Below are 23,323 nucleotides of genomic sequence, written 5' to 3'. Positions count from 1 at the left end.
CTTCTCAGCCTATGTAGAAAGCTGGTGCTACAAGTTTTCAGTGATTGCTCAAACTTACACTGGTTGTTATAAAAGATACCTCCGAATCAGGAGTGCTTGTATATACAGCTTTGATAAAAACAGCTTAACTGTTTATAAATAATCTATCACATTTCAAAATATGTCTTAAATATTTATCTAGAAATGATGCATACTTTCATTAAGAGAGACATACGCTAAGTCAAAAGCAAGAATAGATGCTAAACCTTCAGGGCTCAAGGAATACCTGTGAAGGGCTTGCACATCAACATTTATACACTAGCTGAGTAGATCTTTTGGCTTCTTTTTATTCATGCAACAAGACTTCTGTAACAAGATGGTTTGATTTCTTGTTTTTACCTTAAAAGGGAAAGAAGGAAGAAGAGAAAATTGCCTTATTCTTCTTACAAAGTTATACCGACGGACTGAAAGCACTCCAGAGATAAATAATAAGTTAAGGAGACAAGCATATGCACTCAAAAGTATTTACAAAGTAGGCAAAGCTAGTGGAGGAAAAAAGGCCACAAAAATAATCCTTAAGACAAGAATTAAGATATCCTTCTGAAAACAACTAAAAAGCAAAGTTGAGGAGTGTTTGAAATAAAAATTTTTCAAGCATGCTTATATTTCTGAATCTCTTTCTAAAACTCACTTCTTAGCTGCTTAATAACATAATTTGTGGGATGTTAGTAAAGTATTTCAATAGTACAAGTAAGGAACTGTGACTCTGCCCAGATCTCTCACAGTGACTCTGTCCTGGTGGGAAAGACAGTAGAGCCAAACCAAGAGACCTGTTGACTCTGCTGAGCCTTAAAGAGAATCTGAGTCCTTGTCTAAACTGAAGATAAAGCATGAAGGCAAAATTTCTGGAATTGACAACTGTGGGGTCCGCTTTTGATACATTGTTAACTGTGTGGGAGAAGGCAGAGCAGGGACTTGAAGAGGATAACCTTGATGGTTTTGCAGGGCCTGGTATGTGGTGCACCAGCCAGACATGTTTCTCTCAACTCTTCACCACCACAGTGAGAGCCTAATGGCCCACGCACATTAGTACCACAGCTCTCCTGTGGCAACTGAATTGCAGACACAGTGCCAAAACAGAGATAATGGGCCTCTAAAGGTCTGGCCTAGAATCTCAACCCTATTAAATAAAAGCAAATACAACAAAAGCCACAAAGAAGTCTACAGACTGATGATCTGGCCTAGAAAATGGGTGAACCATTATTATTAAAACATAAAAACATGTAAGTTTTAATATTAAAAAAGAAATTAGAGAAGGGTAGATAGACGACCAAATCACCAAGTTTTCCTTTCAAAGGAAAATTCTATGCATTAACAAATCATCGTGGGACCAGTTATAAAGAAATTACAAACATACGGAAAATAGGGTTTATATTGCACGATGCTGTCAAAGTTTCCCTTTTTTTCATGTTTTCTCAAGAAATGTAGTAGACTATAATTCATAGAATAAATGCTTAATAAACATATTAGTTGAGTGACTAAGCCAATGATCAAATGATCCCTTAAGTCTCCCAATCTGCAGTAGAAATTACGAATCTGAAGGTATAACTCAAGGGTGCTTAAGATTTCACTTCCTTTATTTTTCCGTAACTCAATTTAGTGTCCATTTTGAGTTTCTCTTCTGCTTGGATTGTGAAAATGTAATGTCAAGCAATTGAGGGTGGCCCTCTCTGCCTCTTCAGTGTGACTCTTAGGTGTTCTGACACTCTTTAAGCTTATCTCGGTCTCCATCCATCACACTGCACTGTGATTTTTTTTTTTTCTCTGTACTTTACCCAAGAAGCAAGGCAAAAAGGCCTTGGCAGTTCAATCCTGTAAATTAAGGGTTCTGTCATTTGCCCTGGTGATCAGCTCAGAGGCGCAGGAGCCAGGGTCTCCTTATTTAGGGTCCTATAAAGTCTAATTATGACTTTCTTCTTTTTGCTTCTCCATCATCCCAACCTGGAGACTCTTCAGAAGACTGGGAAAAAAGCAGCTTTGTGTTTACTTAGAGGAATCATAGTTTCTCCAAGTATTGTCTATGCCATGATGTTCAAAAGACTGTTTTGAAATTCAAAAGCCAAGAATTGATTTTTTGTTTTCTATCATATCTATCTTATAAGTATGTGTGCATATTTGATTATATCCTGAATAGATTTTTCTGAATATAAAATTATTCACTTATAAAAAGGGGTTATTCAATGCATAACAATAGTGCCCTCCAGAAAAATTTCACCAGTTTTTTGTTATTAGCAGTCTGAGTCCAATTTTCCTACATCCTTGTCTGTGCACCAAATTTAAAAATACATATTTATTATTTTTAAGTCAAAAATGAAATATTGGCCAGGCGCAGTGACTCACGCCTGTAATCCCAGCACTTTGGGAGGCCGAGGCAGGTGGATCACAAGGTCAGGAGATCGACACCATCCTGACTAACACGGTGAAACCCTGTCTCTACTAAAAATGGATAAAATTAGATGCACATGGTGGCAGGCACCTGTAGTTCCAGCTATTTGGGAGGTTGAGGCAGGAGAATGGCGTGAAACCAGGAGGTGGAGCTTGCAGTGAGCCGAGATCGTGCCACTGCACTCCAGCCTAGGTGACAGAACGAAACTCCATCTCAAAAAAAAAAAAAGAAAGAAAGAAATATTTTATGTTGGTCTATACTTCTTTGATTACTAGGGAGTCTGAACATCTTTTCTGAGGTCTATCGGCCATTTTTATTTTTTATTTTTTGTCCATGCATATCAACTGCTCATTCTGCTTAGATCTTTATTGATTTGTTAGAAGAATGAAGGGCAGGCTGGGCACGGTGGCTCATGCCTGTCTCCCAGCAGCTTGAGAGGCTGAGGGAGGTGGATCGTTTGAGGTCAGGAGTTCAAGACCAGCCTGGCCAACATGGTGAAACTCCATCTCTACTAAAAATGTAAAATTAGCTGGGCATGGTGTTGCACACCTTTAATCCCAGCTACTCGGGAGGCTGAGGCAGGAGAATCGCTTGAACCCAGGAGGTGGAGGTGGCCGTGAGCCCAGATCGGGCCATTGCACTCCAGCCTGGCCAACAAGAGTGAAACTCTGTCTCAAAAAAATAAAAAAAACGGGCAAATAAACCAGAAAAAAATCCCTTTTGCACTAAGTATATGACAGTCATATACTGAAAGTGTTTCTCTGGTTTATTTGCCTTTTTTTTTTTTTTTTTACAGTGTTTGAGACATAGAAACTTACACTGTGTACATCTGATTTTGTGGTTATGTTTCCCTGGGCATTTTAAATTAAGAATTCCCTTTCTATTGAAAAATGATTAATGTTCAACCTTTCTTTTATTTTAGTTATTTTATGTTTTTATTTTACATTTAAATTTTAATTAATCTGTTATATTTAGCATAGTGTATGAAATTGGGTCTCCTTTTTGTTTTTTTTTTTTTTTTTTTGAGATGGAGTCTCGCTCTGTCGCCCAGGCTGGAGCGCAATGGCACTATCTCGGCTCACTGCTTGCTCTGCCTCCTGGGTTCACTCCATTTTCCTGCCTCAGCCTCCTGAGTAGCTGGGACTACAGGCGCCCACCACCACGCCAGGCTAATTTTTTGTATTTTTAGTAGAGACGGGGTTTCACCGTGTTAGCCAGGATGGTCTCCATCTCTTAACCTTGTGATCCACCCACCTTGGCCTCCCAAAGTGCTGGGATTACAGGCGTGAGCCACCGCGCCCGGCCGGGTCTCCATTATTTTGTATTATTTAATTTAGTTAATAGCCCTTTTCTCCTTTGGTCTAAAGTCCACATTTATTTATTTATTTATTTATTTGAGACGGAGTCTTGCTCTGCCGCCCAGGCTGGAGTGCAGTGGCCGGATCTCAGCTCACTGCAAGCTCCGCCTCCCGGGTTCACGCCATTCTCCTGCCTCAGCCTCCCACGTAGCTGGGACTACAGGCGCCCTCCACCTCGCCTGGCTAGTTTTTTGTATTTTTTTTTTAGTAGAGACGGGGTTTCACCATGTTAGCCAGGATGATCTCGATCTCCTGACCTCGTGATCCGCCCGTCTCGGCCTCCCAAAGTGCTGGGATTACAGGCTTGAGCCACCGCGCCCGGCCTAAAGTCCACATTTATAATAAATAATACTTTCCATGTGATGACTCTCCCTCTGGACTCTGTGCTATGTTCTACTATCTCTTTTATACACACAATAAGATACCACTTTAATCACTATAGATTCTTAATAAATTTTAATACCTGATAGAAAAATTTCCTCTTTGTTACTATGTTTTAATTTTTTTCAAAATTTTGTTGACTAGTGCATTTACTCTTCCAGATGCAATTTGGAAATTTCATTCCTAATGTTAGCATTATAACTTAGGTCTTCATTGCTTTTCACCCGCATAACCTGAATCCCCAGCAGTCCATTCTGTGACCCCGTGCAGCCTAACCTGCTTATAGTTTAATCACAATGTAATACATAATAACGATGATGGTAAGATAACTCATTTGCCATGCTTTCTTAAAAATTTAAATTTTGGGTTCTTAATATGATACTAATTTCAGATTTGTCTCTCAGGGAAAAGAACATTGAACCTCCTCCCTTTAAGAAGTGTCATTGTTTTTTTAGAGTGTGGAAGGAGAACACCATGAGAAAGCTGTGGAACTACTCAAGGCTGCTAAAGACAGCGTCAAGCTGGTGGTGCGATACACCCCAAAAGTTCTGGAAGAAATGGAGGCTCGCTTTGAAAAGCTACGAACAGCCAGGCGTCGGCAGCAGCAGCAATTGCTAATTCAGCAGCAACAGCAGCAGCAGCAACAAACACAACAAAATCACATGTCATAGGTGAGAAGTGACTTATCTGATACAAGGAGTGTGTGTTTGTGTGTGTGTGTGTGTATATATATATATATATATATATAAAATGTTCTAAAATATATTTTCTTAGCTGAAACAAACAAAATCAATCAAACAGAAGACAGTGATCTAAAAATATATAAACAAGATAGTTTATGTGCCATTCAGCTATATGCTCCACAAAAGCAAGATAATTTGGAAAATGATGTACTTTGAAAGGGGCAAGTATGGGCTGTAGGATGCTTTTAGACAAATTAAGAAAATGCAGCCTCGTGCAAACCCGGATCCTAAGGAGAAGAGTGTGAGGTGGATTCCAGGCCTCACTCACCCTGTTAGCCAGTTACCTTTACAGAGTGTATTAACTGCACAACCTTATAGTGCTGACCATGGAAAGATCTCCTTTAGAATACTGAGATATAATTTATTGGAAAAGTGCCCCACTGAAAAGAATGAAGCTGAGACCTGCCACTGTACATGCTCTAAGAGATTCTGAAATTCTCATGCTCCTTTAAAGTGTGTCTAACATACAAATGGCCAACAGCTATATGAAAAAATGCTCAACATCTCTAATCATCAGGGAAAAGCAAATTAAAACCACAATGAGATGTCACCTCATACCTTTTAAATTGGCTATTATCAAAACGATGAAAGATAGCAAGTGCTAGTGAGGATGTGGAGAAGAGGGAACCCTTGCACACTTTTGGTGGGAATATAAATTGCTACAGCCAATTTGACAGACAATACGGATTCTCTCAAAAAGTTCAAATAGAATTCCATATGATCCAACAATTCTGCTTCTGGGGAGATACTCAAAGGAATTGAAATCAATACGTCAAAGAGATGTTTGCACTCCCATGTTCAACACAGCATTATTACAACAGCCAAGATATGAAAACAACTGAAGTGCTAGCAATGAATACGTTTCTTTAAATGTGATAAGTATGTGATAGATATCTGTACCTACCTACACACACACATACACACACACACACACACACACACGAATACCATTTAATATTTAGCCTTTAATTAGCAGGAAATGTTGTCATTCTTGTCAGCGTGGATGGGCCTAGAGAACATCATGGTAAGTGAAATAAGCCAGGCATGGACAGACAAATACCACATGATCTCACCTATGTGTGGAATCTGAAAAACTTTAATTCATAGAAGTAGAGAGTTGAATGTGGTTTCCAGAGGCTGGGAGGTTGGGGGAGGAGGGTAGACAGAGAAAAGGGAAAAGGTCTTAGCCAAAGGGTACAAGTTTCAGTTAGGTAGAAGGGGAATAAGTTAAGATGATCTATTATACAACTTCGTAACTATGGTTAATAATATTGTATTGCATATTTCAAAATAGCTAAGAGAATGGACTGTAAATATTCTCACCACAAAGAAACAATAAGTATTTGTGCTGACAATTTTGGTAGCCTGATTTGATCATTCCACACTGTATACGTGTATTGAAACATCACATTATAATCCATAAATACATAAAATTATTACTTGTCAATTAAAAATAAAACTTTAAGAGTTTTGAAAAAGTTGTAAAGTAGAAATAAAATGTGTCTAAGATTCTCCTGCCTTTTTCTAAATTCCACTTTGTGACAAAGAATACTAAATCAGGTTTTGCTATATATTATCAAGAAAATAGAAGAAAAAATGTTAAGAGACCCCATCTTTGAAGTCCCTACTATGCCCTATGCCCTTATCACGTTTTTTCCCTAATCCTCAGAAAAAATCCCTCAAGGCAAGTATCAATAAAAAGTTTTTTAGATGAAAATATGAAGCTAAAATAGCTGCAGTGGATCTCCCATGACTACATTTACAAGAAACATAGAATTCTTTTCCTTTTTACTCTACTAGGTTTTCATCTGCCAACATCAGATATCCTGGGGTTATATAAATTTTCCTTGCTATCCTTTAGAGAAGACAGTTCATATTGTTAGATACCTTTACACTATGATGTCTGCGAATGTGTATTTGAAGTGAGCTTCAAATATTCTTGGAAAAATGATTGTGGGTAATAGTGGTTTTAGGTCATTCAACATCAGATTACTATTTGCACAAAGAGAAACATTGGATATAACATGAGGCTTTCAGTTGTTCGTGACACTTGTGAAAAGAAGAAGCTACATAGAAAAGGGGGTAAAAGGTATGGGATTTGTCCTCCAACAATCCTGGGAATTCAACAATCTATCTTTCATAGGCTGCTATTTTTTATTATATATACTATGTTTTAGTATCTTTATCTAAAATTGCATTCTATCCTAAACATACATTTATTGAACATTAAGTATTTATTTGACACTGTTATAAGCGAGGCACTGTTTAATGAGCTGCAAAAATGGCGTGAATAATGCAAAGTTTTTGCCCTCATCTCTAAATTCTGGTTGCAGGAGATAGTTAATAAACAAATAAACAAGCAAATAAAAATATCCTATTGGGACCAGTAGTTTGCAGAGTAAGAAAGGGGGTTTAGATAGAGAACTGCTCGGTGTTAACTTGACTGTGTGATCAGGGAAGATCTCTCAAAGGAGGTAACATTTCAGATGAGACTGAATCACAAGAAGCCAGGAAAAAAGACTAAAAAGAGAAAGAAATAGTCAATGCAGTAGCTCTGTGACAGGCATATTTGAGGAACAGAAAGAAAACCTGAGTAGTTAGAGAATAGTGAGTCAGAAGAACAGTGGTGGTGGCTATGGGGTCAATGGGATAGCTGGGGACCAGGTCACAGAGAGCTTTGTGAGCCACTGAGGGAAGTTAGATTTTATTACACTGGAAGCCACTAAAGGTTTTTAAGCACAGGAGTGACATGGTCTGATTTATTTAAAGATTGCTCTGGCTGCTGTGTGAATAGATTATTGAAGACTGAGAGTGGAAGCAGAGACCAATTAGGAGGCTAATGTATAGTAGTCCAGGCAGGAAATATGGTGACTTGGTCTAGGATGATGTAGTTGAGACACAGTTCTATAGACAGACAAGGACAAGTCATTTTGTCCACATCGTTCTCTGTTATCCATTCCAAATGTAAACTTTTAGAGCTCTTAAAGATCTCTTTTGTGGTAATGACGATGCATTATTCCTTAGTTCAACATTTACACTCTTTTTACTAACTCATTTTTCTCTCATCCGTGATAATATAGACGTATACCAATTCTCCTAATTGATTTGCCACATTGGTCCATAGTAAAATTGTGCAAGTATTTTGAAACAAATATGTTCCCATTCAGGCTTCTGAGGTCTTACTAAAGGCTTCCAATATTATGCTCATTCAATCATCTTTAAAAGTATACAACTTGGCCAGAATTATTTGCTGGGCCATATTACTCAATTCCATTTCTCCATTCCATCCATCTTCATTAAATTTCCTATGGTTTCACCACCACAGACTAGTTAGTATTTTTAGTAAAAAGCCTTTATTATGCAAACTGTGTTTTTTCTGGCATGATATATAATAGAGTTCTATTTAAGTGAACATGAAATTTATGTTTGCGCACTTTGCACTTGCAATACACACAAGCATGGTCCCTTGAGATAATACTGTAGTGACCATTTCAGGTACAAATAAAATATAACGAAGTCATGTCATTCATTGATTTTTATGGTGACTTCAGTCAAAGAGACCTAAATTAGCTCCTAATTACATTTTAATTAATTTGATTTCTAAGGACTAAATGGGATTTGTCACACTTGTTAATTCTTACTACGGTTGCTTCTGAAAAAAGTTTGAAGCTAATTTGAACTATTAGACTTTAAGCATCTCAGATTTTTTAAAAATTTAACCAGTCAAGCAAAAACCAATTAAAATCAAAATACTTGTCTGATATTATCTTATTGTTTATCAAATGAAATACAATTTCTACTCTGAAATTAGAAATAATGTGTTTTTTAATCTGAGATGGTAAAAGTTATAAAGCATCTAGCAATGATAAATAGTGAATACAAACGGAAAACAGATTTAATGCAAGTACTGTGCAGGGAATTTGTGTCTTACGCTTATTTTTAATTGTAAACTCTCTTAAAGTAAAAATCAATTGTCTTTTCCCCTAACTTCTGTATTTGACAGTATTGAACTATATAGATTACATTTTCTAAAATGTAAAAAGTATTATTGCTGTACAGTAATATGCTAGAAATGTAAACAGAGAATATGAATACAGGTTTTATTAGTGCTATACCCACTTTTTTTGAGAAAGAGTTGCATTAGTTCGTTTTCACACTGCTGATAAAGACATACCCGAAACCGAGAACAACAAGAGGCTTAATTGGACTTACAGTTTCACATGGCTGGGGAGGCCTCAGAATCATGGCTGGAAACGCACTTTTTCTTTTTTTCTTTTAATGCGGATTCTTGCTCTATCACCCAGGTTACAGTGCAGTGGCGTGATCTCGGCTCACTGCAACCTCCACCTCCTGGGTTCAAGTGATTCTCCCACCTCAGCCTCCCAAGTAGCTGGGATTACAGGTGCCTGCCACCACGGCTGGCTAATTTTTGTATTTTTAGTAGAGATGGAGTTTCACCATATTGGTCAGGCTGGTGTCGAACTCCTGATCTCAAGTGATCCACCCACCTCGGCCTCCCAAAGTGCTGGGATTACAGACATGAGCCACCATGCCCAGCCTGAAAGGCACGTCTTACATGGTCACGGCAAAAGAAAAATGAGGAAGAAACACAAGCAGAAACCCCTGATAAACCCATCAGATCTTGTGAGACTTATTCACTATCACAAGAACAGCACCGAAAAGACCAGCCACCATGATTTAGTCACCTCTCGCTGGGTCCCTTCCACAATGTGGGAATTCTGGGAGATACAATTCAAGTTGAGATTTGGGTAGGGCCACAGTCAAACCATATCAGAGTGTTATATTTATTCAGCTTTAAGCACCTCAGCTTTTTATTGTGACTCCATGTATATCATATTTCACCCAGATTCCCAAAAAATAAAAGTAAGAAGAAAGAGGAATATCTCTGGAGATATCAACATTCTGAGGACGTCAAGACCAAAATCTTGTCCCTGACCTCCATGACTGGATCTAGGGTGGAGAATTCATTCCAGTCAAAACCAGCCTGTATCTTGTTAAATTTACAAAGTTGCAAGCATTTGCCAGTAGCCTCCCCAAATCTCTTTTTCCCCTACTCTGAAGACCCCCATTTTCTTTATTTTGCCTACTTTTAAAAGTCTTCTCTACCTTCTTCTAGCATTACCACATACATGATCCTGATGATCTCATCCAGGGAATTACTACCAAAACTATCGGCCCAGTCACTGAGAAAACCAAGTTCCAGGGGATGACTCCAATAAAACTGAATGCAAGGAACCCAGAGTTTCCAAGCAGAATACTGGACAGAAATAATCATAAAGCTGACTAACACTTATTAAACAATTAGTGTGTGCCAAGAACTCTTTTAAGTGCCTCATATATATTAAATTACTTAATCTTTTCAATAGCCTTATGAAGATTAGGTACTATGTTTAATCTTGTTTTAAAGTAGCAAATTAATTAGTACAACCACTATGGAGAACAGTTTGGAGGTTCTCACTGTAGATATCTGCACTCCCATGTTTGCTGCAGCTCTGTTCACATTAGCCAAGATTTAGAAGAAACCTAAGTGTCCGTCAACAGATGAATGGATAAAGAAAATGTGGTACTTATACACAATGGAGCACTATTCAGCCATAAAAGAGAATGAGATTCATGCCAGGCATGGTGGCTCACACCTGTAATCGCAATACTTTGGAAGGCCAAAGCGGCCGGATCACTTGAGGCCGGGAGTTTGAGACCAGCCTGGCCAACATGGCAAAAACCCATCTCTAGTAAAAATACAAAAAAAAAAAAAAAAAAAGTTAGCCGGAGTTGGTGACACACACCTATAATCCCAGCTACTTCGGAGGCTGAGGCACAAGAATCGTTTGAACACAAGAGGTGGAGGTTGCAGTGAGCCAAGTTCATGCCACTGCATTCCAGCCTGGATGGCAGATCAAGACTCTGTTTCAGAAAAAAAAAAAAAAAATCAGTAATTTGCAACAGCATGGAGATCATTACGTTAAGTGAAATAAGCCAAGCACAGAAAGACAAACATCACATAGTCTCACTTATTTGTGGGAACTAAAAATCAAAGCTATTGAGCCCATGGAGCTAGAGGGTAAAAGGATGGTTACCAGAGGAAGGATAGTGGAGGAGTGGGGAGGGAGGTGGGGATGATTAATGGGTACAGAAACACAATGAATGCATAAGGCCTAGTATTTGACAGCACAACAGAGTGACTATAGTCAATAACAATTTAGCTGTACACTTAAAAATAACTAAATGAGTATAACTGGATTGTTTGTAACGCAAAGGAAAAATACTTAAGAAAATGCACACCCCATTTTCCATGATGTGATTATTACACATTGCATGCCTGTATCAAAATATCTCATGTACCCCATAAATATATACATCATGTACCCACAAAAATTAAAAATTAAAAAAATTAAAAATAAAGTAGGAAACTGAAGCATATAGGAGTTTTTTAAATGTGCGTAACATTTCACATCTATTGTAACAAGTAATAGGGCCATGATTCAAACCCAGGAACATGGGCTTTAAAGCCTCTTGCTCTTACTCATATTGCCACACTGCCTCTTTGTTCAGTGGGGCCTGCCCTTACTTTTCCTGACCCCACTTCACAGACATATTTGTGAACTGTCTGGGGATTCAGTCTCATGCAGTTATCCAAATCACCCTTATCAATTACCTTTAAAATAGTAACCCATACTTCAAAGTACTTTATCCTCAAAGATACATTAGCTTTCCATGGCTACCATAAAAATTACCACAAATATAGTAGCTTAAAATAACACAAATTTATTGTCTCCTTTAATGCTGTAGAATTCAATGCTCTTATTATCAAAAATCCAACGTCATTTTTCACAGAAGTAGGAAAAAAAATCCCAAAATTTGTATGGAACCACAGAAGACATCAAACAGCCAAATCAACTTTGAGCATAAAGACCCAGACTGAAGCCTTCACACTACCTGACCTTGGGGTCTATTACAAAGCTATGGTAATCAAAACAGCATGCCACTGACATAAAGAGAGACACATAGACCAATGGAACAAGCTAGAGAACCCAGAAATAAATCCACATATTTACCGTCAATTGATTTTTTACAAAGGTGCCAAAAACATGTAATAGATAAAGGACAATCTCTGCAATCAATGGTGTTGGGAAAACTGGATATCCAAAGCAGAAGAATGAAATTGGACCCTTATCTCACCCCATAACAAAACCAACTTAAAAGGATTGGAAACTTAACGGTAAGACTTGAAACTATGAAACTACTAGACGAAAATAGAAGAAATGCTCCACAATATTGATATGGGCAAAGATTGCTTGGATACATTCCCAAAATCACAGGCAACAAAAGTAAAAATAGACGAACAGGATTCTACCCAACTAAATAGCTTCTTCACAGCAAAGGAAACAATTAACAGACTGAAGAAATAACCCATGGATTAGAAGAAAATTTTTGCAAACCATACATCTGATAAAGGACTAATATCCAAAATATGTATGAAACTTAAACAACTCAATAGCAAGAAAACAACCCAATCAAAAATGGGGAAATGACTTAATAGACATTTCTCGAGAGAAGCCTAAGGAATAGCCAACAGATGCATGAAAAATGCTCATTGTCACTAATAATCAGGGAAATGCAAATTAAAACCACAGTGAGATCTCACCTCACATCTCTTAGAATGGCTATTATCAAAAAAAAGACAAAGCCAGATGTGATAGCAAGCACCTGTAGTCCCAGCTACATAGGAGGAGGAGGGTGAGGCAGGGGGATTGCTTGAGTCCAGGAATTTGAGTCCACCCTGGACAACGTAGTGAGATCCCCATCTCTTAAAAAAAAAAAAAGTAAAATTTTAAATTTTAAAAAAGAAAAAAATAAATAACAAGTGTTTGCAAAGGTGTGGAGTAAGAGGAATCCTTATGCAACAGTGGTGGGAATGTAAATTAATACAGACATTTTGGGAAAAAATATAGAGGACGGTCCTCAAAAACTAAAATTAGAACCACCATATGATCCAACAATCTCACTTCTGGGGATATAGCCAAATGAATCGAAATTAGCATGTTAAAAGGATACCTGCAGTACATGTAGATTGCAGCATTGTTCACACTAGCTAAGAGAAGGGAGCAACATAGGTGTCCAGCATCAGTTAAATGGATATACATAACAGAATACTATTCAGCCTCAAAAGGGAGGGAAATCCTGTCATTTGCAACAACATGGATGAACCTGGAAGACATTGCGCTAAGTGAAATAAGCCAGGCACAGAAGAACAAATACCACATTTCTCACCTATAAGTGGACTCTAAAAAAGTTAGACTTCTTCAGGTGTGGTGGCTCACACCTGTAATCCTAGCACTTTGGGAGGCCGAAGCTGATGGATCACAAAGTCAGGAGTTTGAGACCAGCCTGGCCAATATGGTGAAACACTGTCTCTACTAAAAATACAAAAATTAGCCAGGCGTGGTGGTGCACCTGTAATCCCAGCTACTCAGGAAGCTGAGGCAGAAGAATCGCTTGAACCTGGGAGGTGGAGGTTGCAGTGAGCCGAGATCGCACTACTGCACTCCAGCTTGGGCGATAGAGGGAGACTCTGTCTCAAAAAAAAAAAAAAAAGAAGTTAGACTCATAGAAGTAGAGAATAGAATGGTGATTATCAGAGGTTACAGAAGAAGGGTGAACAGGAAAAGAAAGGGGAGAAGTTGACCAAAGGGTATAAAGTTTCAGTTAGACAGGAGGAATAAGCTTTAGTGATCTGTTGCACAGAATGATGAGTTAAATAATAATGTCTATTTCAAAATTGTTAAAAGGATAGATTTTAAATATTTCCACCAAAAAAATAAGTATGTGTGGTGATAAAATGTGTTAATTACTTTATCTGGTTTAATCATTTCACATTGTAAACATATCAAAACATCAATTCATTTGTACATCACAAATGTATTTACACATCACAAATTTGTATATCACAAATATATACAATTATTATTTGCCAACTGAATATCAAATTTTAAAAATATATCTTGTAATTCTGTAGGATAGAAGTCCAACACAGTTTTACTGGGCTTTAGGGGGCTCTGGGGGAAAAATTCATTGCTTCCTGGGCCCTTCCTCCGTCTTCGAAACCAGTAGCGGTGGTGGAGTCCTTCTCACATTGCATTTCTCTGACCTCTGCCTTCATCACAACGCTCTTTTCTGTCCCCCTCTTTCATTTGTGTTGTTGTCTTGGTGCTTGTAAAACTGTTTAATTTATTTCTACTGACTTACATTTGATGTTTATTGTATATAAAAGTGACACTTTTTCATCGCAAAATTTTTAGACAGTAGAGAAGTATAAAGAATAAATTAACCTTTCAGCTATAATCTCACTTCATTTTAGTACACATTGTTTTTTCTCCAGACATGTAATTTCTATATGTATGTTTATATGTGTGTGTTTATATATATATGCTTATTTTCACTCATATTTTACATACTAAATTATAGCCTGATTTTTAAAAATTAAACAATATGGTTAACATTAGTAGACTTAGGTCTACATTTTAAATATCTGTGTAAAGTCTTACTGTCTAGGTATACAATAATCAATCTCTTATGAATGGACATTAAGGTCATTAACGTTTTTATATCTTGTTGGATTTGATTTGCTAACTTTTGTTGAGGATTTTTAAGTTTATTTTCATGAGAGATATTGGTGTGTAGTTAGATTTTTTTTTCCTTCTAGTGTCTTTGTCTGGCTTTGGTATTAATGTAATACTGGCCATATAGACTGAGTTAGGAAGTATTCCCTCTGCTTCTGTCTGATATGCTGAAAGCAATTATAGACAATTGGTACAACTTATTTCTTAAATTTAGGTAGAATTCTCTGGTGAACCTATCAGGGTATGGTGCTTCCTGCTTTGGAATGTTACTAATTATTGATTCCATTTCTTTTATAAATATAGACCTATTCAAATTGTCTATTTCTTCTTATGTGAGTTTTGGCAGATTGTGTCTTTCAAGGAATTGGTCCATTTCATCTCGGTTATCAAAATGGTGGATATAAAGTTGTTCATAGTATTTTTTTTTTTTACTATCCTTTTGATGTCCATGGTATTTGTAGTGGTGTGACTGCTTTCATTTCTAATATTGGTAATAATTTGTGTCCTCTCTTCCTTTTTGTTAGCCTGGCTAGAAGTTTATTGATTTTATCAGTCTTTTTATTTTATTTTTTTCGAGATGGGGGGTCTTGCTATGTTGCCTAGGCTGGACTTAAATTCCTGGACTCACACAATCCTTCCATCTCGGTCTCCTGAGTAGCTGGGACTACATGCATGCACCACAGTGCTTGGTTTTTGTTGATCATTTTAAAGAATCAGCTTTTGATTTCATTGATTTTCTCTATTAATTTCCTATTTTCAATTTCATTGATTTCTTCCACATTAATTTTTATTAATGAAAAATTAATCTGCATTAATTTTTATTATTTGTTTTCTTCTGCTTACTTTGGATTTAATTTGCCCTTTTTCTAGTTTCCTAGGGAAGAGGTATAGATGATTCATTTTTTGGTTCCCACAACTTATCAAAACATGTTTATTTTTTATTTTTACTTGGTTCAAAATATTCTTTAAATTTCTCTTGTGATTTTTTTCCTTTGACCCATCCCTCTTCCACTTTTAATTACATTGGGTTGAACTAAATAATCCAGGATAATTTTCTTATTTTAACGTAGGCTGATTAGCAACCTTAATTTCATTTTCAACCTTAATTTCCCTTTGTCATGTAATCTAACATATTCATAGGTTCTGGAGATTAGGATGTAGACTTAACATAGAGTGGATGAGGAGGCACTATTCTCCTACCGCAATGGCTCTTTTAAGAGTTAGTAAGGCACTTTGATCAACAAGATTCACACTAATATGGAAAAGAAGCTTTTGTTAAAAATGAATTGTTAATCAGTTAAATTATAAATCATGACTGAGGGCAATATTAACATTTGTTGCAGCTGGTTCTTCCCAACAGGTATGTCAGTGGCCCACATGTTGAATGCCCAGTGCTCTCTCTCAGGCTGACTCCTGCCCTGGATAGATGAAAAGATCCAAGACTTACCAAAATTCACCTGTTCTGAGTCCCATTCCTTTAGGACATGTAGTTATATTATCATATCATTCACTGAGAACTCAGCCTCTAGGCCAGGCACAGTGGCTCACACCTGTAATCCCAGCAGTCTGGGAGGCCAAGGCAGACAGATCACCTGAAGTCAGGAGTTTGAGACCAGACTGGCTCACATGGGGAAACCCCATCTCTACTACAAATACAAAAATTAGCTGGGGGTGGTGGCACACGCCTATAGTCCCAGCTACTCGGGAGGCTGAGGCAGGAGAATCGCTTGAGCCCGGGAAGCAAAGATTTACTTCATCAAAAAAAAAGAACTCAGTCTAGATCTCTGGTCACTGTATAGCTAAATGACCCTTAGGAAGTTATTCAATCTAAGATTTCAGTAAAATGGTCTGTTGTGGAGATTAAATATGAACAAAAGTAAAACTCTTAACAAAATGTGTGACACTTAGTGAGCACTCCATAAATTTTCATTAGTCATAGGAGTAATAGTCGGAGTGGTGATGTTGTAATAGTTAAAATGTTAACACTTATGTATTGTTATATAATATCTCGGTGACTCCTGAGGAAACACAATCGCTTTTTGCACGGTGTTCAGTCCACTCAGTAGGCCCCAGGGGAGGTTGGGCACATCTCTCTAAAGCACGGCAGCTGGAGAGTGTTGACGTAAAGTAAACAGAACAATTTTGTTAAAATCTGTTTTCAATATGGTGCTTGGCATTCACTGAAATAAAAATATCTGCAGCTTAGAGAACAAAGATGTAAAAATCACTGTTCTTTCTGAAAGAAATGACCCCCTAATAATGGAAGAGTGGCAGGTATGGGGGGAAGTGTCTGGCAAGACTGCTCCCCAAAATCTGACCATAGAGGCAATTGCCTACTCTGTTCCACGTGGTGTCAGGCTGGCCTTATGAAGAGAGACAGATTTAATGTCTGCGTCAGAGGAGGAATATTGGTGCTTCCAGCCTAGCAGAGAGAGGTTTTGCTGGCTTCCACCTCAACAAAAGCACTACAAAAAGCCCTAAGAGTCATAACGTAAATGTTGGTTATTCTTTGCCTTCATGAGGAAAAATAGAATCATCTGGAAATGGAAGAAAGAAATGTTTTACATTTGAAATGTTTCCAAACTGGTGTTCTTTATTTCATTTTAGGGAACAACTGTGGCTTTTCCATCTTCATTTGATAATTACTTCCTTTGCAAACATCAAACGAATTTTTTCATATGTGGAAGATGGTGCATGAATGATAGCACCCAAAATAATCCTTGCTGTTCTCACATAGCATATGCTCTTTTGATATTTTTAGCATATTGTAGTTGACAAATGAATACTAATCACTGATTTCTCTTCACTGTTTTTCCCTTTCAGGCCCTTGAGGGAAAGCTACTTGATCAAACATCCGATAGTCACAAATTTGAAATCGTGCTTCAGAATCCCAGCACATAGTAAAAGACAACACTGATAATTATACCTGTCAAGAAGCTGTGAACACATGGTGTATAAATTCTTTACCAAGGCAACTCGACACCTTCTTTCTCTGGGCTTAAACCGCCACTGCTCACGTGGGCTTTACATACATTGACCTTCCATTCACAGCAGTGGGAATTCTCAGTGTGCAGAGGGAGAGGTTTTCTAGTCTGCAAACTGAAACAGTGTAAGAAGAATAAAGTCTGTGACTTTTAAATAAATCACCAGGGCCAAGATTAAGTGAATCTTCGGTCCATAGCTTTTCCAGATATTAGCAAACCCCTCATTAGGCTATAATTCAAACTGCATCAGTTCAAAGGGTGTTGCCACGTAACAGAAACCTACACATTGCCCCTTACCCTGACCTGCTCCACAATCCATAGTGCTGAGTTGTCTGAATTGGAATTCCAGTTAATTGCAAGTTCAACCTCTGTTTTCCTCTTGAAAATCACAAGGTATCATAGTATATTTATATTTTCTTCAGGTTCTAGAAGCAGTCGGCTTTTTATTTTGTTTCCACAAATTTTATTATGCTTTAATAGAATGGACCAATTTTAGCTCAGCTTTCAGTTTGTTAGAAGCAAGGGTAGGAACTCTAGCACTGTAGTTTTTGATCTAATTATTGCTTGTATCTATTATTATTAATTCCAACAGAATATAATGTATATTTATTCTACAAAATATATATTATCAGAGTGCATTCATTATAACTTAGGTTCTTTTCTTACCAAGTGTTAAGAATCTAGTAAGAGAATACTAGCAAAGGACCTAGCCCCGTGAACAGATTCTCATATGTTATATACATAACCCCACTCTCAATATTTTTTGTTGCATTTTATACTTTTTGATTGATAAACATTGAAGAAATCTAAACTCTACTGACACTGATGTGCTGTCATAGAAGCCTATTTTGTATTTTAAAACTTAACAAAACTAAATTATATGTGCATATATATTCAAATATTTATGTCACACAAAGTTTAGGTCAATTTCCCCAAATATAAACTAGATATTTTTGGCACTCTAACATAAACAAATATTATTTCTCTTATAATTGGGCAGATGGAAACCAGTGGTATCAATATTGTGAATGGCAGATGCTGCTTCCTCTAGAGAAAAAAAAATAAAACCACCTACTTTGTTAATATATTCCCATAGGTAAATAGACAGATACCATCTTTCAGAAAATATCATTCACTGGAAAATAATCTGTTAGAACTACTTTTACAGGTCATAATTTTTGGTTTATGGTAAATCTAGGCACCTAAGTCTGATCTTTATGAAATAAATAGGAAGCAATAATTATTTGGGCATTTGAATACTTTAAGCACAGAAATGTATCTGAGAAAAGGATAATTGCTTAGTTGAAGTATTCAAAATAGATCAGGAAACCAGAGGCAAATATTTGAATATTCCTTATTCTCAAATACAGAAATTGATTCTCCAAGATACAATACAATTGGACACTTCAGATAATCCCCCAAAATAGAAATGTATGAAGCTTAGTTTAGACTGTCTTCTTGCAAATAAAACAAAACCAATCAAAACTACCCAGCACATTTTATTATGCCCTGTTGGGTGATAGTATTGTCAATACCGGGTTCTCCCTACTCTTCACAATGCATCCCTCACCAGAGGAAAAACAGCAAGGAAACTAGGACGTTCGCTAATTTCAACAATGCCCGGCTGTGGTAACAGATTCCCATCCTTTAATACATATCATTTTTTACTAGAGACAACGGGGGTGGTGGGGTGGGGTCAGTGAGGACCCTGAATGTTATGTAAAATAGATTTACAAAATAGACAAGCATGATAAAAGGGAATGAATGGAGACGATGTATTATTCAGTTTGAAAGAGATAGTTCACATTTTTATAAGAAAAATTTAATAAAACATATATTTTAGTTATCATTTAACAAAGATATATTAAAGCTATTCAGGCAATGCCACAGGATTCTCATGAAGGGAAATCATTGAACCCTTGCCATGAGAAAATGGTCATTTCAACACATTTCAATACATTGTATAAATTTGGAGCTTAAGGTGAGTGAGTATGTTTTCACTTAGTCATAAGTGTTTGTTCAATATTAAAGTTATCATATGGTTTCACATCAATACAAATATTGTCACAGTGTTATAGAAACAACTATCAAGTGGTAAGATAGCTTACATTTGTGTTTTCTAGAAGCCGTTGTATTTATGCTTCATTTGCTTAATGCTAAGTGTTGATAAAGGTATGCCAGATTGTTTGTCAAAGTAAAGAGGCAATCCATCACACCTAGGACATCTAAGGACGGATTATACTTCAGAGTGGTCTCATATACAAATGACCATTTTCCTTCAGTAAAATCTTGTTGGTTGAAATGTAAGCCTTTTCCTAAAGCTTTAATCAGAAGTTGCGATCACTAAGACTTAAGCCACTTGTGGTTCTCCTAAGTTTCACTGAAACCAGAAGAAGAGGGAAGAAATTACCACAACTTGTATTATACTAATTATCTTCATTATTAATGATCATATTAGAGCCACTGACATGTCCCAGATTATATTAAACTAAAAACCTGCATTGCTCTGACATGAAGCTCAATTCAATGTAATAAACAAATTAGGTATTAAAAGTCAAAATTTAAAAAAACTGCTACGATATCACCAGAAATCCTGGTGAAATTTAATTTTTTCCCTTTTTTAGGTCAGTGGTCAGTGGGATAGATTTTTCTAAACTTTTTCCTGCTATGATTTTGAAGACAAATACATGGAGTATAGTTCAGTAAAAGAGAGCTTTCAAGCCTTTTCACTGGAGCATTTGCATTTTGATTCTGTTGTCATTTGAAACAGAACATCTGCAGGGAGATAATGAGCTTAAGTTACAATTGACTTTGGAAAGAATAACAGACTTGTGTTTCCTCAATCATGTAGTCAATAGGGAATTCTCCAGTTATGTGAACAATCACAATCTTTTAAGACAATACTTAGATCTAAATGCAAAATCTAGCATGCACAGGCTTTTTAAGGATTTTAGGCTGTCTCCAAAGAACTTGGCTCAAGATGGATTACACAATTTACAAACGCAGTTTTCAACTGTGACATCAAACTGATCTTATCTCATTTCCTGTTACTCAACTGTGCCTGTAGGATTCCAAGAGGTGGAATATTTTGTCTACATTATTTTAAACATCTATAGATATGTGTGGATGTGTGAATAATGCCAGAATTTCTCATCTTTTAGCTAGTTTGTTTTTATCATACAGACACAGCCTGTTCATAAGACCAGCTTTAGACAACATAGAACTCAATGCTCTGAAGATTCAGGGAGGCCAACACGGAAAGGATCTTCCAAAATACGGGGTGATCTGACCCATCTCATCCCTCTCTAGCTGGAAACCTCTATAGAGAAAGGGCTGTGACTGCCTTGACCTCTGTCTGGCACAACGTAGGTACTCAGTATTTGTTGGATGAATAAATGACTGAATCAATGAATAGACAAAAAATGGATTTTACCTTCTGAAAATCTCACAGATTTTACCAGCTTATATTATACTGATTGTCACTATGATTTCTAAATTTCATGGTTGGAACTATAATTGAGTCTTTATAAAAACTTTTTAGATGTGTGAATTTGGAATTTCATTCATTAAAGACTTCAAAGATTTGAGGACATTTGAACAGTGGATAAGGAACAATGTTTGGGGATACAGAGTTTTTACGCTGAGTTGAACCCAACCTTTCTAGTTCTTTATACAAGCTTTCTGAATTATCCGGCAGGAATGATTCAAACATAAAGCCCCATTTTTAAATTTTATAAAAGATGTCATTTTTATATAAAAAAATCATTATGCATATTATCCCTTTGATATTTATTAACAACTGTTCTCTAAGAAATTCATAATAATTGGAGACACCATCCCTAAATCTCTTCCTACTTTCAAAAGATCACTTATCCTTTCATATTTGATTCCTAGAATATACTAAGCTGAAGTTTAATCATACACTTATTCAGAAGTTTCCATGTGTTTATTCATTTAACAAATATGTATTGTGTACCTAGTGCATGCTAGGTTCTGGAAATGCAACAGCAAACAAGACAGACACAATCCCTTGTGGAGTTTACTGTGAGAAACTCTCCCACATTTACCCTAGCAATAACTAGAGAGTTTACTGCCCACTGGGTCCTCTTCACACCTGATAGAGAAAATAAAATTCCTCACCCCATGGAAATCATGAAATACTCCCTGCACGGATTTATGTGAGCTTGCTTTTATAAAAACACTGCTCAAAAATGCTGCTTAGTTTATCTATAAACCACAGTTATACCCCAGTGAGGTAGGTAAGTAATTTATTCATAACTAACATTTATGCAGCTCTATTTTCTAGCTACTGTGCTGAGTGCTTTTATGGACTATCTCATTAAATCCCTTCAACAACTCTATTCAGTAGGTTCCATTTTATAGATAAAAAAACTGAAGCACAGATATATTATGTGACTTGTCCAAGGCCACAAAGCTGGCAGGTGGAACCGGGATTTGAACCCACGCAGTCTGACACAAGAGCTCATGTGTCTAATCATTATCTGTGGTTTGGGGGGACACCATTACACTGAAATGAATGAGTCACTAAGTTAGTCACTGTATATAAAATACTTGGAAATTGTAAAGTAGTATACAAAAGATATTAACGAAGTATTATTCATGGTAAACAAATCACATCAGTAGCAGATACAGGGTGAGAACTCAATATTAGGTTATAGTTTACTCTTAAGAAAAATATGTGAAGCCAGGAACATGGTTAAAGGTATAGATCAGAAAATTTCTGACATGTGATAAATATTTCAGTGACTTTTCAGATTTATTTCTTGTTAGCCACTGTGTCTCTTTGGTGCTACAAAAACTGAAAGAAACAAAATCCCTGATATAAGGGCTTATAATAAATACACAGTCTGGAGATGAACTAAGGATATTTTACATTTATGGGGAAGGATTGGACAATAGTATCATTTTCTCACCACTTGCATGTACATCATGTCTTTCCAATTGTTTTCATTATTTTTCTGAAAAAGCTGCAAAATTGTGCAGTGGTTCAATCTGACCAAAGTGGTATTATGCTGCTGGGAAGTAAAAGTATTAGACACCAAACTGGAAGTATTGTTTTCATTATCAAATGACTTTAAGTTCTTTTAAATCATGGACTTAAAAGAATTTTTATATACTGAAGACACCTGAATATTGGGATGCTAAATTTTCTTGGGTTTCTCCATTCCTGACCACACAGTGGTGTCATTCTATTGAGGGCTTAGATTCTGTAAAGGAAAAGGCAATTTTTTTTTTTTTTTTTTTACTTTTTTGCTTTCTAGTCTCAAACTCAATATAGAACACTTCTGTGACCAAATGTAAAGGTTTCCCCACCCACCCCCGCCCCAACGATTTTCCAAGCAGGTACCAACTGGATATCCTATAATTCAATTCAATTCTGAAACTATTTACTTGAAGATGGTGAAGATTCCACAGATTAAGGGCTCAGTCTCACAACACTTAGCTTACTTAAGATGCCAATTGCAAGTAGTAGGTTGTCACCTGTCTTTTGACTGGCTGGAGACTGAGGTTCCCACAAGTCCTTCCTTGGGTTCAGCTGGGACAGCTCACAAAACTGAGGAAAACACCTACTTAGTTTACTGGTTTATTATAAAAGATATCATAAAGGGAATTTTTACTCCATTCAAATTATATGGTCATATTACCAGGAACCTATATTCAGGAATGCTTATTAGTGTCCTTTCCATCCTTTAATGAACCTCCTTGAAGACACAAGATTCTAGGATTTTGCTTGCTTGTGAAGTTTTCACAAACTGCATCAGAATTAAGC

At 36.8% G+C, this 23,323-nt stretch overlaps 1 protein-coding gene across 1 annotated transcript in view; it reads left to right on the top strand.

Moving 5' to 3' along the window:
* Positions 1-22,596, top strand: part of LIN7A (lin-7 homolog A (C. elegans)) — a 150,303-nt gene extending 127,707 nt beyond the window's left edge. Inside the window, exons 5-6 of the mRNA XM_011934118.1 lie at positions 4,620-4,835; positions 17,372-22,596. Of these exons, the coding sequence (XP_011789508.1) occupies positions 4,620-4,835 (216 nt within the window). The 3' untranslated portion in view covers positions 17,372-22,596. The remainder of the gene's footprint in view (positions 1-4,619; positions 4,836-17,371) is intronic.
* Positions 22,597-23,323: the final 727 nt, after the last annotated feature.

Source organism: Colobus angolensis, unplaced genomic scaffold, assembly GCF_000951035.1.
Source record: "Colobus angolensis palliatus isolate OR3802 unplaced genomic scaffold, Cang.pa_1.0 Scaffold131, whole genome shotgun sequence".
In the NCBI taxonomy this organism is placed as follows: domain Eukaryota; kingdom Metazoa; phylum Chordata; class Mammalia; order Primates; family Cercopithecidae; genus Colobus; species Colobus angolensis.
Note: the sequence above shows the minus strand (reverse complement) of the source record. Positions and strands in the feature narration are given on the sequence as shown.